Source organism: Macaca nemestrina, chromosome 7, assembly GCF_043159975.1.
Source record: "Macaca nemestrina isolate mMacNem1 chromosome 7, mMacNem.hap1, whole genome shotgun sequence".
Taxonomy (NCBI): Eukaryota; Metazoa; Chordata; class Mammalia; order Primates; family Cercopithecidae; genus Macaca; species Macaca nemestrina.
The window spans coordinates 173,355,179-173,373,970 of NC_092131.1; the positions used below are offsets into that span (position 1 = coordinate 173,355,179).

At 40.2% G+C, this 18,792-nt stretch overlaps 1 protein-coding gene across 4 annotated transcripts in view; it reads left to right on the top strand.

Annotated features, from left to right (window-relative positions):
- The window catches only part of LOC105466237 (makorin ring finger protein 3), a 65,781-nt gene extending 47,398 nt beyond the window's left edge, over positions 1–18,383 (top strand). Inside the window, exons 2-4 of one of the 4 annotated variants that reach the window (XR_011606271.1) lie at positions 15,659–15,757; positions 16,055–16,116; positions 17,392–18,383. Coding sequence is in view for 2 of the 4 variants with exons in the window: in XM_071067291.1 (XP_070923392.1) it covers positions 15,659–15,757; positions 16,055–16,058 (103 nt within the window). In the remaining 2 variants the exon portion in view is untranslated. Of the gene's footprint in view, positions 1–15,658; positions 15,758–16,054; positions 17,131–17,391 lie in introns of those variants that run through there. The other 3 variants (XR_011606273.1, XM_071067291.1, XM_071067293.1) reach the window with 3 other exon arrangements.
- The last annotated feature ends 409 nt before the right edge of the window (positions 18,384–18,792 follow it).

The following is an 18,792-nucleotide window of genomic DNA, read 5'->3' on the forward strand; positions in this document are numbered from 1 at the left end:
GAAATGCAAATACAATCTCCAACGAAGTATCACCTCACACCTGTTAAAATGGTTATTGTCAAAAACATGAACAATTCGTGTTGGGGAGGGTGTTGAGGAAAGGGAACCTGTGTGCACTACTGGTGGGAATGCAAGTTAGTGCAGCCATTATGGAAAAATGTATGGAGGTCCTCAACAAACTAAAAATAGAATTATCATAGGATCCAGCAATCTCACTTCTGGATATTTACCCCCAAAATTTAAAATCAGTGTGTTAAAGAGGTATGTGGCCGGGCGAGGTGACTCATGCCTGTAAACCCAGCACTTTGGGAGGCCGAGACAGGTGGATCAGGAGGTCAGGAGATCAAGACCATTCTGGCTAACACGGTGAAACCCCGTCTCTACTAAAAATATAAAAAATTAGCCAGGCGTGTTGGCAGGTGCCTGCAGTCCCAGCTACTCCAGAGGCTGAGACAGGAGAATGGTGTGAACCTGGGAGGCGGAGCTTGCAGTGAGCCGAGATCGCACCACTACACTCCAGTCTGGGCGACAGAGCGAGACTCCGTCTCAAGAAAAAAAAAAAAAAAAAAAGAGGTATGTGCACTTCCATGTTTGTTGCAGCACTATTTCCCAAAGCCAAGTTATGAAATCAACCTAAGGGGCCATCACCAGATGAATGAAGAAAGAAAATGTGGGAAAAAATAAAACGTGGTATATATACCCAATAGAACACTATTAAACCTTAAGAAAGAAGTTCTGTCATTTGTGACAACATAGTTGGAATTGGAGAACGTTATACTAGATGAAGTAAGCCAAGAAGAAAGACAAATACTGTGTGACCTCACTCATATGTGGAATATAAAACAATCCAACTCAAAGAAGTAGAGAGAAGAATGGTGGTAACCAGAGGATGGAGGGATAGAGTTAGTGGGGAGATAATGGTCAAAGGGTATCAAACCTCATTTAGACAGGACAAGTACATTTTATTTTCTTTGGAATGTATTGCACAGCATGGTGAATACAGCAAATGAAAATGTATTGTACATTTCAAAATCATTGAGAGTAAATTTCAAATGCTCTCCCCACAAAAAAAAAAATGGGTATGTGGGCTGATATACATGTTATTAAGTTCGATTTCACATTGTATTTAAGCATCATGGCATTGCTTTGTATTCCATGAATATATAACTATAATGTATCAATTTACAGTTAAACAATAAAAATAAATCTTTACAACAACAAGAACAATAAATAGTCAACACAGGGTGACTTATTTTCACCAGACAGATGAGGAAAGCTTCCCTGAGCAGATCACTTCAGATCTCAAGGCTATGAAGGTATTAGCCAGGATAAGAGCAGCATGTGAAAAGTGTCTGTGACTGAAGGACACATGGTGTTTTGGGGGAACCACCGTAAGGTGAGAGAGCTGGTGCACAGAGAGAGGGTGAAAGGTGATCATGGTGGAAATGATGCCACCACAGTGACGAGCGAGGATGTTTATTATAACGACATCTCATAATGGAATGGAAACTTTACAGGAAACAGATGGAGGCTGGAAGTAAATATATGCACACACACAAATAGGCCAAACAAGAGAACTGCTATGGTCAGAATCTTTGTGTTTTCCCAAAATTGATTTGTTGAAACCTAACCCCAAGGTGATGGTACTAGAAGGTGGGGGGCTTTTTGCTGGTGATTAGGTCATGAGGGTGAAGCCCCATGAATGGGATTAGTGCCCTTATAAAAGGAACCTTGGAGAGCTCTTTCACCCTTTCCTCCATGTGAGGACACGGCGTAAAAACAGCCATCGGTGAACCAGGAAGCAGGTCCTCGACAGACACCAAGTCTGTCAGCACCTTGACCTTGGATTTCCCAGAATACGAATCTATGAGAACTAAATGTCTGTTGCTTATAAACCACCCAGTCTATAGTATTCTGTTATAGCAACCTGAATGGACTAAGACAAGAACTAAAGGAGATCCCATAGAGCAAAATAAATAACTTTCAGGAACTTTATAAAGCATTACTTACACCTAAATATCAGCAGATTGATTAGAGGGAAGGGTTCACAGACTGCAGTGATACCCACACCACAGGTTGAGGACACAGATACACTGTAAAAATTTTTATTTAATGCCATTTCCTGCACTGGTCTATTCATTCCCAACCCTTCTCGCGTATCCAGTGGTATCCTTCAGTAATTCTCCCCTCTTTCTATATATTATTAATGTATCACAATTAAAATATTCTCATGAACATAAAACTCTGCTGGAATTTCTTTTTTTCTTAACTTTACTTTAGGTTCCGGGATACATGCGCAGAGCGTGCAGGTTTGTTACGTAGGTATACATGTGCCGTGGTGGTTTGCTGCACCTGTCAACCCGTCATCTAGGTTTTAAGCCCTGCATGCATTAGGTATTTGTCCTAATGCTCTCCCTCCCCTTGTCCTCCACTCCGCAACAGGCCCTGGTGTGTGATGTTCCGCTCCCTGTGTCCATGTGTTCTCATTGTTCAACTCCCGCTTATGAGTGAGAACATGCAGTGTTTGGTTTTCTGTTCCTGTGTTAATCTGCTGAGAATGATGGTTTCCAGCTTCATCCATGTCCCTGCAAAGGACATAAACTTATACTTTACTTTTCTTTTCTTTTCTTTTTTTTTGAGACAGTCTTGCTCTGCCGCCCAGGCTGGCATATAGTGGCATGATCTCTGCTCACTGCAACGTCTTCCTCATGGCTTCAAGTGATTCTTTTGCCCCAGCCTCCTGAGTAGCTGGGACTACAGGCACCCACCACGACACTCGGCTAATTTTTGTATTTTTAGTAAAGACGGGGTTTCACCATACTGACCAGGCTGGTCTCGAACTCCTGACCTCGTGATCCACCCACCTCAGCCTCTCAAAGTGCTGAGATTACAGGCATAAGCCACCGCGCCTGGTGAACTCATTCTTTGTTATGGCTGCATAGTATTCCATAGTGTATATGTGCCACATTTTCTTTATCCAATCTATCACTGACAGGCATTAAGGTTGGTTCCAATGCTTTGGTATTGTAAGTAGTGATTGTGCTGGTATTTTTTATCTCAACAGGAAAACCTCCTTACCCATAGTTCTGTATCAGTCATTGCCCCATATCTTTGATTCTCTTTAAAGTGAAACTCTCCAAAACTTTGTGTATACTCACTATCTCCAATTCAGCTTTCTGTTCTCGCTCTCTTTTTTTTTTTTTTTTTTTTTTTTTTTGAGACAGAGTCTCGCTCTGCCGCCCAGGCTGGAGTGCAATGGTGCGATCTCGGCTCACTGCAAGCTCCGCCTCCCGGGTTCACGCCATTCTCCTGCCTCAGCCTCCCGAGTACCTGGGACTAAAGGTGCCCGCCAATATGTCAGGCTATTTTTTTTTTTTTTTTTTTTTTTTGTATTTTTAGTAGAGACGGGGTTTCACCGTGTTAGCCAGGATAGTCTCGATCTCCTGACCACGTGATCCACCCACCTCGACCTCGCAAAGTACTGGGATTACAGGCGTGAGCCACCGTGCCCAGCCTCTGTTCTCTCTTAAAGTCACTCCACTCTGGCTTTCACCACTCACCTCTGTTGGAGCTTCCCTTACAAAATTCATGGATGACCTCCATGTTGCTGAATCCAATGGTCCATTCTCAGTCTTCATCTTGCTCTACTACCCACAGTATGTGACACATCTGATGGTGTCCTCTTCAATGACATACCTCTTCCTTTGGCTTCCAGAAACCCCTCATCCCCTTAGTGCTTCTCTTACCTGGTTCCTCCTTCCTCCTTTTTTCTAGATATCTCCTCTGTAAGTTAACTTCCTAATGAAAAGTGCATCCAGGGTTTCATCCCTGTTGCTCTGCTCTGCCGACACTCACTCCCTTGATGACCTCATCGAGTTATATAGTTTTAAATAGCATCTATATGTCGATGACACCAACATTTATATCTGTAGTACAAACCTTCCTCCTCTGTTTCACTTATATGCCCAACTGTCCATTCAGCATCTCTATTCACATGTCTAACGGATGTCTGATGCTTTTAAAAGTCCCAAGAAGAACATTTGGTGCCCCATGAGTCCCTCAAAAACGGTTCCATCAGCAATAACTTTCCCATCTAATTGGTGGCAAATCCAGCCTTCCCAATTGCTCAGACCCTTGCATTTGTTGTGAGGTGATTTATTTTTGTGTGCATAATCTATGGAGCCTGGCGGGAAATTTTGTAGGCTCTACATTATGTATACATATATATCTAAACACACACATATAATATATATAGCCACTTTCTCAAAACCTTCATTCCCGTCACTCTGGTAAAAAGCCACCATCATTTCTAGCCTAGATCATTGCAGTAGTTTTTAAAGAAATTTCCCTACTTCCACCATTGTGCTCTTACAGTCTATCACCAGTGGGGCAAGCATAGCGATTATTTCAAAACCCAAGTCATGGCCGGGTGCGGTGGTTCACGCCTGTAATCCCAGCACTTTGGGAGGCCGAGGCAGGTGGATCGCGAGGTCAAGGGATCGAGACCATCCTGGCTAACACGGTAAAACCCCGTCTCTACTAAAAATACAAAAAATTAGCCGGTCGTGGTGGCTCACGCCTGTAATCCCAGCACTTTGGGAGGCCGAGGCAGGTGGATCACGATGTCAGGGGATCGAGACCATCCTGGCTAACTGGGTGAAATCCCGTCTGTACTAAAAATACAAACAATTAGCTGTGCGCGGTGGCGGCGCCTGTGGTCCCAGCTACTCGCGAGGCTGAGGCAGGAGAATGGCGCGAACCCGGGAGGCAGAGCTTGCAGTGAGCTGAGATCGCGCCACTGCACTCCAGCCTGGGCGACAGAGCGACACTCCGTCTCACAAAAAAAAAAAAAAAAAAAAAAAAAAAGAAAGGAAAGCACTTCAGTCGCGCTGGCCTTCTGTTGTTCTTTGAACACCGGACATTCTTCAGCCTTCGGGCATGTACACTGGCTTTCCCTCTGCACAGCGCATATTGTTAATGACCTCACCGTCTTGGGGTCGTTGTTGAAATGATTTGATCTCATTCGAGCCTTCCCTGGCCGTTCCACATAAAATTGCAGCTCTTCCTGAAAGCTTCATCTACTTTGCCTTGATCTAGCTTTTTCTTTTTCTATAGTGCATTATTACTTTCTAAAATAGTATATAATTTGTATGTTTATCTATATTGCTGATTTTTTGGCTTTTCTAGTAGAATGTAAGCTCCATGCGGGCACTACGTTTTATATTTTGATCATTTTATATGTCAAAAGTTCCTGGAGTAGTTCCCAGAACACAGCAAAAATATACAAAAATTTACTTAATAAATGAGTACTTGAATGAATGAGTCGTGTAGGACTGCATTTTGAAGAGAATCAAGGAGAATAAAGCCCTCTTGTATGGCCCCTAACCCTTGCTTTCCTGAAATAGTTCTCAGCTATTTCAAAGAATCTTAACAAGGATCTTACCTTGAAATGGTAGAAAGTTCTTAATTTTAGCAGATCTGAAAGAACACAAAATGCAGTAGAATTTTAGAAACTCTAGGCTGTAACTCTTAAAATCATCATAGTGAGGTAACTGTCATCAGATTAATTTAATTTATGACATAATTGTAAATAAATTTAAGTCCCCAATAGAGAAAATGTGGTACATATATACCATGGAATACTACACAGCTATAAAAAAGAACAAGATCATGACCATTGCAGGAATATGGATGGAGTTGGAGACCATCATCCTTTGTGAATTAACGCAGAAACAGAAATCCAGGTACCATATGTTCTCACTTACAAGTGAGAGCTAAATGTTGATGACACATGGACAGAAAGAGGGGAACAGCAGACACTGGGGCCTACTTGAGTAGGGAAGGTGAGAGGATGGAGGGGATCAGAAAAAGTAACTTTTACTAGGCTTAGTAGCTGGACTATGAAATAATCTGTACAACAAACCCTTGTGACACAAGCTTATCTATATAACAAACCTGCACATATATTAATAACCTTGGACCTAAAATTAAAAAAAAAATAAAGTGAAAAAAAGTTTAAGTCCCCATTGCTGCAATGTCACTGATGAGTGGTAGAGCAAGATTCAAGCACGTGACCTCTACATTTACTCCAAGTGCCTGTGTGAGCACACACAGACACACACACAAAAACACACACCCACACAAACACACACTCACATGTGTGTACACACTGACACAGAAACACTTTCACACACAAACACACACACAAAACACACATAAACACAAATACAAAAAGGCACCACATACGCATTCACAAACACACACACAGATGCAGGAAAACTCTTTCACATGCACAGATACACAGTCACACACACCAACACTCATACAGTCAAACACATACATACGCCCACACAAACACAAAAGCGCACCTCACCCAAAAACATTCACACACAAACACACCATTCCATGCAGTGTACATGCACAAAACACCCTTTCACACAGTCACCCAGTCACATACACCAACATGCTAACACACATTCACACACAAGCACAAACTAACACACAAACAAGTGCACACTTTTACCCAGAAATACACACATTAACACATGTGCACTCACACACATATAGTCACACACAGTTACACACTCACATTTAATCACATAAACATACAAATACACATTGGCACACGTGTACACTCTCACACAAAACGCTCTTTCACACACACACAAAAATTCACACACAGCCACCCACATTATACAAAACACGAACACACACACAGAAACATAGACACACACAAACAGAACCACAAAGTGCTCACATTTTCACACACAACACACATTAACATGAATACATACACAAATGCATAGTCACACACAGTTACATACTTTCACATACTCACACACGTATACATATGCACACACACAAAATACATTCACTGTGCATACAAAAAACACCCTTTCAGCGGGGTGTGGTGGCTCACGCCTGTAATCCCAGCACTTTGGGAGGACGAGGCAGGCAGATCACGAGGTCAGGAGATCGAGACCATCCTGGCTAACACGGTGAAACCCCGTCTCTACTAAAAATACAAAAAATTAGCCGGGCGTGGTGGGGGGCACCTGTAGTCCCAGCTACTCGGGAGGCTGAGGCAGGAGAATGGCATGAACCTGGGAGGCGGAGCTTGCAGTGAGCTGAGATCGCGCCACTGCACTCCAGCCTGGGCAACAGAGTGAGACTGTCTCAAAAAAAAAAAAAAAGAAAGAAAAGAAAAACACCCTTTCAAACACAGAGACACACCAAAAGTCACCCTGTCACACAAACACATAAGCCACAACTCACAAACACAAAACACTCAAACACACACGAACTAACACAAGTGCACACAGTTTTGCATACAAACGCATTAACGTGTACATACACACACACAGCTATACACACACGTGTACACACAGATACACAGTCACTAGTCACACACACTTAAATACACACTCACATAAAAACACAAACACACACATTGACACATGCACACAAACACACACATTTAAACTTACACACATAAACATGTGTGAACACACTTGCACGCAAGCGAACACAATTTCGCTAGTGCAAATGCTATGCATGCAAGCCTTTGGTTACTTTCAAGGCCCCCAAATGACACTGACACTGACTGGTGACTTTTCCAAATCAATTACACTTAGACCCTAGAGTTTTTAACCAGACAGTTTTACACACACACAAACACAAACACATACAATTCTTTCTCATACACACGCACCCACTTCTGCTTGTCTTCCATCTATTTCCCACGATTATCCTCTACCAGTCCTCTATTCAGAATTAATTTCTAGACCCTCGCTTCCATTTCTTCATTTTTTCTTTTTCTTACACCATTCTTATCAAATTCCTCTTCTTAGTACCTTATTTCTGCTAAACGCGATTCATGATTTTCTGTCACCATCTAAATCTGTGTGCAGTGCTTGATCGTCTCTTTGCCTGGATTCCTTACCCTCATGTTTTCCCAGTGCCTCTGTGGTTCTTTTGAATCTTGTTTTTGAATTTTCTCTGTTGTAGGTCTTTCTTCCACTGCCTGCCTGAACTGGGATGCTTTCCAGAGTCCTCATGCCTGGCTCCTTTCTCGTCTGTCTACTCAGCCTTCAGCGTCTCAGTCCCATTCAGGGTTTCATCCACCGTCTGTGCTGACTCCCACATTTTTCTGTCCACTCATATTTGGAGCTAAACACAACCATATGTATGAATGCTTTCTGGAACATCCAAAAATACTGTCCAGAATGAAGCAATAAACAAACAAATAACAACAGCAAAGGACAACCACATCTACCTGTGTGACATTATTTCCTGGACATGCAATGCAAATGTCACTATCACAAATGGAATTTATCACTTCTGTGCCATCTCAAGATCTCCCTTTCTGTCTTCACTTTTCCGCCTAAAAACATCCATCTCTCATCCGGTTCCTCAAGCCAGAAAACTTGGCTCTATCATCATCTTCCTATGTCCCCCTTGACCTGGAGTGCAAGGTAATTAGCAAGTTCTGACTTCTTGAATCCTCCAATTCTGTCTTTTTTCTCCAACCCACTGCCACTGTCTTCATTTAGTTGGTTTCTGCTCTCTGCTGGATTGTTGCAACAGCTTGTGTCTGGCTCCCTTGCCATCTTAATTATCCCCACGCCAATTCATTCACTTTACCTAAGTCAGGATGATTTTTGTAACCTAAAGAGAAGGACTCTCTGTCCTGAGTATGTAGGATTAGAAAGTTTTGGAGTAACCGTACAGTTATCCAGGTGGAAAATTAACCAGTGTCCCTTGCCACAGTCATCTCCACTGAAATGCTGTATCCAGGGTGCCTGCCTTCTCACTGCCCAGAAGGACATGGTTTGGATGTAGCCTCCCGCCATGCAACAGCCATGGAATGGAGCTCACCTTTCCCATTACAGGTACTGATAATGTCTCACCTTCCCTCTACAAACCAAATAGCTAATAAACCACAAAGAATATTTCCACTTTGATTTTCTGTAGAGTTCTGCCAGTTACCACAGAGAGATGTAAAATTTGGAATTTGGGACAGAAACTATGGGTTGTGCGTTTCGATCTCATTAGCACACGCCCATGTCCCATATCTGAGAGGCAGTCTCATGGGAAGATTTCATCATCTCGTAACTTGCATTTTCTCTGTCCCTTGCCACAGTCATCTCCCTTGAAATGCTATATCCAGGGTGCCTGCCCTCTCCTTGTCTGCCCCCACTTCCCCTTGTTGTATAATGGGATCCTGGGCACCAAGCGGCTTTTATACCACCTCTTATGACCACGGCTTCTTAGTCACTTTTGCTTCAGCTCAGTTTAAGCTGATTTAGCAGTTGATGGAAAGAATGGTTAATTTGTTTTCCTAATTGTCTGCTAGCTCTGGAAGGGAAGGGGAGGAATGCATTTTCACCCTAAGGATAGTGAAGGAAGGGGTCTCCTTTATGAACGATAGATGGTTTTCTCTCTAAGAATCTGAACCCATACAAAGGCATCAAAGGCAACCCAGCCTAGTGCAAATGGTCTTATGATGCTATGCATGCAAGCCCTTGGTTACTTTCAAACCCCCCAGATGACACTGACACTGGTTGGTGATTTTTCCAAATAAGTTACACTTACGCCCTACAGTTTTTAACCAGAGCACTAAAAGATGGAAGGATTTAGGAGAATGAAGAGAAGGTTGTTATTTTATCTCTTCCAAAAAGTAAATTTGATTAAAACATTCAGAGACCTCCTGTTGCTATTAGAATGAATAAAGGCCAAACCTATTACTATAATGCATGTTCTCTTCCATTGTATTATTTCTTCGTGTTTCCAGATGTACTATTCTCTATTTCCAACCCCTTCTCATGAACACGTACATGTATGCACACACATGAATGCAAGCACACGTGAAGCTTTAGCAACAATGATCTTCTCTCAGTTCTTTAAATGCACCATACTTTCACCAGAATACATCATTCCTATCATTCTTGATCCTTCCCTGCCTTCTCCTCTACCCCATTTCCTCCCACCCCATGCACTATGATCTCTCACTTCTCTGGGCCTACATCCATGCTTTGCTTCTGTTTGGAACATCTCATCTCCATTATTGTAACATTCATTTGGCCAAGTTTCGATTTCAGTGACATTTCTGACAGATAACATTTCCTAACCTTCTTAAATTGATTAACTATCGCTGATTTGTGATTCTATAATCCATTGTACTTTCACTATCATTAAACTTATGTCATATTATGATTGCATTATATTGTCTACCTACCTATTACTTACTCTATCTTCCCTCCCACCCCTACTAGTCTGGGAACTCCAAAATACATAGATCAAGTCGTTTTGCTCACCATATACCTTATGCTATCCATGTCTTAGGTGACTTTTCACTTAACAGCCATCTCGCTTATCTAAGGATTGCTGCCGATACAAAGGATTAAGGCATAATACGTAAGTCTATACCATGTAATTTGCTCCCTCAAAGCTCAGTTGAGGCATAAACTTTAGGCTTTGGTTCCCCAGAATCGATACCCACCACCCTCTAACCACCAAATGGTCTATTCTAGATGGTGACATTGGGTTCATTGTTAGACACAGTGGCATCTTTGTGGTCAATTGGAAGATCTGGCGCACAAAAACTTTAACACAACTCATTGTTTCTGAAGAAGTTTCTAGGGACTTCATCTATGTTTTATAAACATTTGTCTCTGACCTGGTACAAACATAGAAAATGTACAGGCTTTGATGCCTGACTCTCATTGAGTTGAACAATAAATGGCTACTGAAAAGTTATTCATTTATTCAACACATTTTACTGAGAACTTACTATAAGTCACGCACTGCACTAAGAGCTGAGGCATAAATAATGTGGAAAGGAGACACTACTTTTGCCATCATAGAGCTTTATAGCCTAGTAGGAAAGACAACTACTTATCAGAGAACTCCAACAGTTATGGCATGTCCTATATAGCATGGACCATGTATGCACCCCTTTCCTGAATCAGAGGGTCCTTTTTTTTCTCTTTTCAACTTTTATTTTAGGTTCAAGGGTTTGTGCAGATTTGTTGAATGGGTGAATTATGTGTAACAGGGGTTTGGTGTACAGATTACTTTGACACCCAATTAATGAGCATAGTAACTGATAAGTAGTTTTTCAGTTCTCACTCTCCTCTCACCCTCCACTTTTAAGTGGGTCCTGATGTCTATTGTTCCCTTTTTAGTGTCCTTATGTACTAAATATTTAGCTACCATTTGTAAGTGAAAGCATAAGCTATTTCATTTTCTGTTCATGTGTTAGTTTGCTTAGGATAATGACCTCCAGCACCCTCCATGCAAAGGGCATTATGTTGCTCTTTTTTATGGCTGCATAGTATTCCACAGTGTATATGTACCATATTTTCTTTATCCAGTCAACAGTTGATGGGCATCTAGGTTGATTCCATGTTTTTGTATTGTGAATAGTGTTATGATGAACATACACATGCATATGCCTTTATGGTAAAATAAATTACGTTCTTTTGGGTATATACTCAGTAATGGGATTGCTGGATCCAATGGTAGCTCTGTTCGAAGTTTTTTGAGAAATCTTCAAACTGCTTTCCACAATGGCTGAACTAATTTATATTCTCAACAGCATTGCCTTTTCTCTGCAACATCACCAACATGTGTTATTATTATTATTAATTTTTACTTTTTAATAATAGCCATTCTGGCTGGTATAAGAAAGTATGTCATTGATGTTTTAATTTGTATTTCTTTGATGATTAGTGATGTTGAGCATTTTTTTCATATCCTTGCTGGCCACATGAATGTCTTATTTTGAGAAATGTCTGTTCACGTTCTCTGACCATTTTTTAATGAGATTGCTTGTTTTTTAACTTGTTGATTTGTTTAAGTTCCTTATAGACTCTGGATATTGGGCCTTTATTGGATGCATATTTTGTAAATATTTTCTCACATTTGTAAAAATAAATATGTGGCTTTATTTCTGGATTCCCTAACCTGTTCTGTTGGTCTTTGTATCTGTTTTTGTGTCAGTACCATGCTGTTTTGGTTACCGTAGCCTTGTAGTATAGTTTGAAGTTGGGTAGAGTGATGCCTCTGGCTTTGTTCTTTTTGCTTGGGATTGCCTTGGCTATTTGGGCTCTTTTCTGTTCCATATGAATTTTGGAATAGTTTTTTTTTCTAATTCTGTGAAAAATGTCCTTGGTAGTTTGATAGGAAAAGCATTGAATCTATAAATTGCTTTGGGTAGTATGGCCATTTTAACAATAATGATTCTTCCTACCATGAGCGTGAAATGTTTTTCCATTTGTGTTGTCTCTGATTTCTTTCAGCAGTGTTTTGTAATTCATGTTGTAAAGGTCCTTCACCTCCCTGGTTAGCTGGATTTCTACATATATTATGTTTTTTTGTATGTTGATTTGACTCTCAGCTTGGATGTTATTGATGTATAAAAATACTACTGATTTTTGTACATTGATTTTGTATCCTAAAACTTTAAGTTGTTTAGGAGACCTAGGAAGTTTTGGACAGATAACATGGAGTTTCCTTAGGTATAGAATCATACAGTCTGTGAAGAGAAGATAGTTTGACTTCTCTTCCTATTGGAGCCTTTTATTGCTTTCTCTTTCCTAATAGCTCTGGCTGGGACTTCCAGTACTATGTTGAATAGAAATGGTGAGAGTGGGCATCCTTGTTTTGTTACAGTTCTCAAGGGGAATGCTTCCAGCTTTTGCCCATTCAGTATGATGTTGACTGTGGGTTTGTTACAGATGGCTCTTATTATTTTGAGGTATGTTCCTTTGATACTTATTTATTGAGGGCTTTTAACATAAAGGGATGTTGAACTTTACTGAGAGTCTTTTCTGCATCTGTTGAAATAATCATGTTTTTTTTGTTTCTAGTTGGTTATGTGATTAATCACATTTTTAAAAATTTGCATCTGTTGAACCAACTTTGCATCCCAGGAATAAAGCCTACTTGAATGTGGTGGATTAGCTTTTTGATGTGCTGCTGGATTCATATTTTGCTTATATTTTGTTGAGGATTTTTACATTCATGTTTATCAGGGATATTGGCCTGAAGTTTTCTTTTTTCATTGTGTCTCTACTAGATTTTGGTATCAAAATAATGCTGGCATCACAGAGTGAATTAGGGAGGAGTCCCTCCTCCTCTATTTTTTGGAATAGTTTCAGTAGTATTGGTACTACTGAATTTCTTTATATGTCTGATAGAATTCAGCTGTGAATCTCTCTGGTCCAGGACTTTTTGGGTTGGTGTTTTTTTAAATTACTGATTCAATTTTGAAACTTATTATTGGTATGTTCAAGTTTTCAATTTCTTTCAGACTCAATTCCAGGAATTTAATCATTTCCTCTAGGTTTTCTAGTTTGTGTACATAGAGGTGTTCATAATAGTCTTTGAGGATTTTTTTGTATTTCTTTGGGATTAGTAGTAATGTCCCCTTTGTCATTTCTGATTGTGTTTATTTGAATCTTTTTACTTTCTTTGTCTAGCTAGCAGTATACCAATCTTATTTATTGTTTTAACGAACAAGCTTTTGGTATCTTTGATATTTTATATGGTTTTTCTCATCTACGTTTCATTCAGGTCAGTTCTGATTTGGGTTATTTATTTTCCTCTGTTACCTTTGTTGTCAGTTTGCCCTTGCTTTTCTGTTCCCTTAGGTGTGATTTTAGTTTGTTAATTTGAGATATTTCTAACTTTTACATGTAGTCATTTAGCACTGTAAACTTTCCTCTTAATACTGTTTAGCTGTGTCCCAGAGATTCTGGTATGTTGTATCTGTGTTTTCGTTAGTCTCAAAAAATGTCTTGATTTTTGCCTTAATTTTATTGTTTACCCAAATTCAGGAGTAGATTGTTTAATTTCCATGTAATTGTGTGGTTTTGAGAGATCTTCTTGGTATTGATTTCTATCTTTACCGCACTGTGTCTGACCATGTAGTTGGGATGATTTCATTTATTTTGAATTTGTTGAGAATTGCTTTGTGGCTTAGTGTGTGATTGATTATACAGTATATGCCATGGGCAACCGAGAAAAATGTATATTCTATTGTTGTTCTGTTAGGTCTGTTTGGCCAAGTGTCGAGTTTTAGGTCCTGAATAACTTTGTGAATTTTCTGCTTCTATAATCTATCTAATACTGTCAGTGGGGCGTTGACGTCTCCCACTGTTATTGTGTGGATATCGAATTGTCTTTTAGGTCTCTAACAAAATGTTTTTTTTTAATTGGGTGCTCCAGTGTTGGTTGCATATATATTTAAGACAGTTAAATCTTCTCGTTGAATTGAACTCTTTATTATTATGTAATGCTCTTCTTTGTGTTTCGTGATCATTGTTGGTTTAAAGACTGTTTTATCTGAAAGAATAGCAACCTCTGCCCCTTTTTTTGTTTTCATTTGCTTTATAGATTTTTCTTCATGCTGAATCAGAGGCTACTTTCTGTAAGAGTCACTCTAAACTGACTGTGACTAGGTGCTTACTCTGCTACCATTTCCCACTGTATTCAAATAACTCACCCTTGGTCCTAGAATTATCTACAAGTGTCCAGAATCACTGGATACAAAACAAGGAAGGACAGATAAGCACAAGATGCTCAATGACTGATGGGCTGACTTCTCCCAAGAGAAAGTCCCAGGAGAAACAGACCTGAGCACTGAGTCAGGATCCTGCTATAAAAATGATTTGTGTGGCCGGGCGCAGAGGCTCACGCCTGTAATCCCAGCACTTTGGGAGGCCAAGGCAGGTGGATCACGAGGTCAGGAGATTGAGATGACCCTGGCTAACATGGTGAAACCCCGTCTCTACTAAAAATACAAAAAAATTAACCGGGTGTGGTGGCAGGCACCTCTTCCCAGATACTCGGGGGGAGGCTGAGGCAGGAGAATGGCGTGAACCCGAGAGGCGGAGCTTGCAGTGAGCCCAGACTGCGCCACTGCACTCCAGCCTGGGCGACTGAGCGAGACTCTATCTCGAAAAAAAAAAAAAAAAAGAAAAAGAAAGAAAGAAAGAAAAAAAAAGGTTTGTGTTGTAAAAGAACATCCATTTGTATCCTATCATCAACCTCAGCTTTATCCTCATGTCTCAAGATCAAATTTTATCCATTCCTTTCTTTCTTCCATCAGCATGTTCTCTTCACCTCTTAGGGCCATTTTAAAACTAACTCTGTAAGTGTGAAACCGAATATTTCTTTTCATTGTCTTTTCAGATACCAAGTTTTACTCTTTGGAGTCAGAGTTCTGGTTGCTCCTTCAAAGTAGGTGACTCCTGTCTACAAGTGTGCTGATCCTCAGAGTACACATGGGAGAGAGGGGGAGGAAAAATGTGAAAAACCCAGATAAATATTTCAATGTATCATCAAGCCATGTGTCCTTTCTTGGTTCAGCATTGAAATGTACAGAAACATACTTCTTATTTCAGGGACTCCATTTCTATCCCATCTCACCTGAAAAGGTAGCAACTACAATTCTGTGCCATATATTTGCTCCCCTGGAATACTAATTCCCACTTGCTTCACAGACACATCACCAAGTACCAGCAAGATTCCATAATTCCTATGAGTCCATAACGGTAAAGTGCCTCCTTTTCCTTTCCAAATGAGAATTTTCACTATGGTTATTTCTCGCCTCCCCCCTATTGGCTGTTTGAAACATAATTTATCTTTTTAGTTCCTGGGTCCCTGACCTCGACAAACCACAGCAGGACTTGGTGGAGAAGAGCGAGTGTAATTCTGAAATCCTGAACTTTGAGCTGGATTCAATACATAGGTGAATTTTGGATTGTCTCCTCTAGGGAGAGTGTGTTCAACATTTAAAAGGAAGGGTAAAGTGGATATTTGATAAACACAAGGGCTAACGTGGCAGAGGGAAATGCTGTGATTGCATCAAACCCTGTTTTCCCTTGGGCACACAGCTGCCCTACATTTACCATCCATAGCTGCAGTTAGTTGTGGTCACGCGACTGAATTCCAGCTAATATAGGTAGAAATAAAGTACTCCACTCCCAAATACAGTTTATAAAAATCTCTGACATAATCCTCCACCCTCTTTTACTTTCTCTGACAGGTGAACGGCATGGATTCTGAGAACCAGGAGGAGAGCCAAGTCGTAAAAGGATTGGTGCCCAAGTGAGTCCTTGAATAGCTCATGGAACAGAACTTCTCAGTCTTCACTCCCCATTATCCATACTGAAGTGTACATGGTTAATTAATGTATAACTAAGCCACTGAGATTCGGGAGTTTCTTTGATTGCAGCTGGTGTTTAATTTCTGAATAACTAAGAAGGAATACATTTTTGAGGGCATGGTATTTGATCTGCAACTACCCATGGTTTTAGAGAAGAAGCAACTCATGTGGGAGTATGTGGGAACCAATTATTCCAGTTAGACAAACAACATACCCAAAGCCCAAAGTCTGGGAGAATGTGTTTAAGAAACAAACACACAACAATGACAAAAAAATAATATACTTGGTTTCTAGTGAATGGAGGGGAGAGTGGTAGGAAATGAAGTTTATAAGAGGAATGTGGAGACCAGATCCCATAGGACTGTATAGACAGTGAAGAAGAGTTCACATTTCATTAAAATTGTGATGGAACCTCATTGGAACATTTTAAGTAGAGAAAATCCATGATCTTACTATGATACACATGTTTTTTTAAAAGATTAATTGAGTTACTCTTTGGAGAAAGAATTTTAAGGATACGGAGAGGACAAGGGACCAGTTAGGAGATAATAATCTTCCAGGCAAGACATGTTAGTGACTTAAGATTATTATAATGGAAAGAGGAAAAATTGATACATCCCACTGAAACATTCAATTAATCAGGTCTAAAAATAATACGGACTATACATTCATGTAAAAATTATATTAAGATATATTGTGATTCACTTAAGATGATGGCAAAAATATTAAAGGGGAATATTAGGAAAAGTTATAGGAAATAATCACAAACCTTTTGAAAGGCCAAAAGATTACATAACTTGTCGCAATTGAACAGGCTAAAGGCAGCCTTTCTTACTTTAGAGCATTAAGTCACAGGGTAAATACTAGGAACAATAGGGGATTCCCCAGTTAAGTGTGTTTACGGTACCTCCATTAACTAATCTTTAAGCCAAATGGCCCTCTGTCGGGGGCGGGGGGTGGGGGGAGCGTGGGGGGTTGGGGTACCTGGCGGGGTGGGGGTGGGGGGAATGGGGGGGAGGTCAACCAGAGAAATTGCCCCCTAATGGTATTTACTTTAAACCATGGTACCTAAGCTCGTAAAACTACTCTCTTAACCATGTTAATTATCCTCCAGTGTGTTTACTCAAAGCTTCTGTTGTTAATTGTATACTAAATAAATGCCTGAAGTGCAAGCTGCTCCGGACCAGCAGCAGTGACAAACCTCTCTTGGTGTGCAGGCAGTTGGACACTCAGCTGGACTGGCAAAACAAAATATCTGTATGGAAATGTACATTTTATTCATCCGTCGTTTGAGTCAGTGTGTGCGGGCAAAATTCCGCAGCTAATGCCCTCTGCTAAGACGCCACAGCTCCACCGGGCCCCCGTGCAAGGCGCAGAACCACAAAGATACAGTACAATGGTTACGTTAACAAAACATATGGGTCATGAATTCTGTTATGTTCAGGACAGTTATAGACAGTCTGCAGGGAGGCCTAGTTTTAGCTTTTGTAGACTTAGTATCAATGTAGTGAAGCCTGTAAAAGTTGTTCACAGTAGTAAATACAAAAAGCTGTTGTTTGATGTAGTGGCCACTAGATGGCCCGATAAACTCTACTTCACAGACCTTGGAGCTAGAGACAAGTGACTGCAGTTTGTTGCTGAAGACTATATAGTACAAAAAGTCTTTGTTGTTGTTATTGTGAATGGAAAATAGTTATCGACATTATACAAATTAAACAGGTTCATATCGAAGAGGCTCTGCTATAGAGTCCTACAAAATGGAATTAAATAAAATTTCTCTGATCTAGAAAAACACTCGTTTTAGAATGAAAAATAGTGATATGCATGTGTGCAAAATGTGTAATCTTACTCTCGGGCTTCAGTTTCGTGATTTTAGATCACTTCCCTCTTTTTTGTGAGAAAAGACAGCTCCTAGACACTCATATTTCAAACTGTGTAAATACTGAATAATAAAATGAAGAAAAGAGTCTAAAACAAGGACTTGCTGTGCACTGTTCACAGGTTCTTGAACATGTTTTATAAGGTATTCTTTTGCTTACTTATGAACTTGGTTATTTGTGTTTATTTGTTGAATTGTAAGAGTTCTTTGTGTATTTGGGTGCAAGTCCTTTATCAGATATGTGATGTGCAAATATATACTCCAAGGCTGAAGCTTGTCTCTTCATTCCCTCAAGAGTTAATTTCACAGATGGAAAAAACAATTTTAATAAAGTCCAATTTATCAATTTTTTATGGGTTGTGTTTTTTATAGTATCTAAAAATTCATCAACAAACTCAAAGCCATGCAAATTTCTCCCGTTTTCCTCTAAGAGTTTTATACGTTTGCATTTTATATTTAGTTCTATAATCCACTTTGAGTCACTTTTTGTGTAAGATGTGAGATCTGTGTGAAAGTTCACTTTTTGAATATGGACATCCGATTTTTCCACCATCATTTGTTAAAAAAGTATTCTCTTTTTTTTCTTTTTCATACGGAGTCTTGCTCCACCGCCCAGGCTGGAGTACAGCGGCACGATCTCGGCTCACTGCAAAATCCGCCTCCCGGGTTCACGCCATTCTTCTGCCTCAGCCTCCCGAATAGCTGGGACTACAGGCACCGCCACCACGCCCGGCTAATT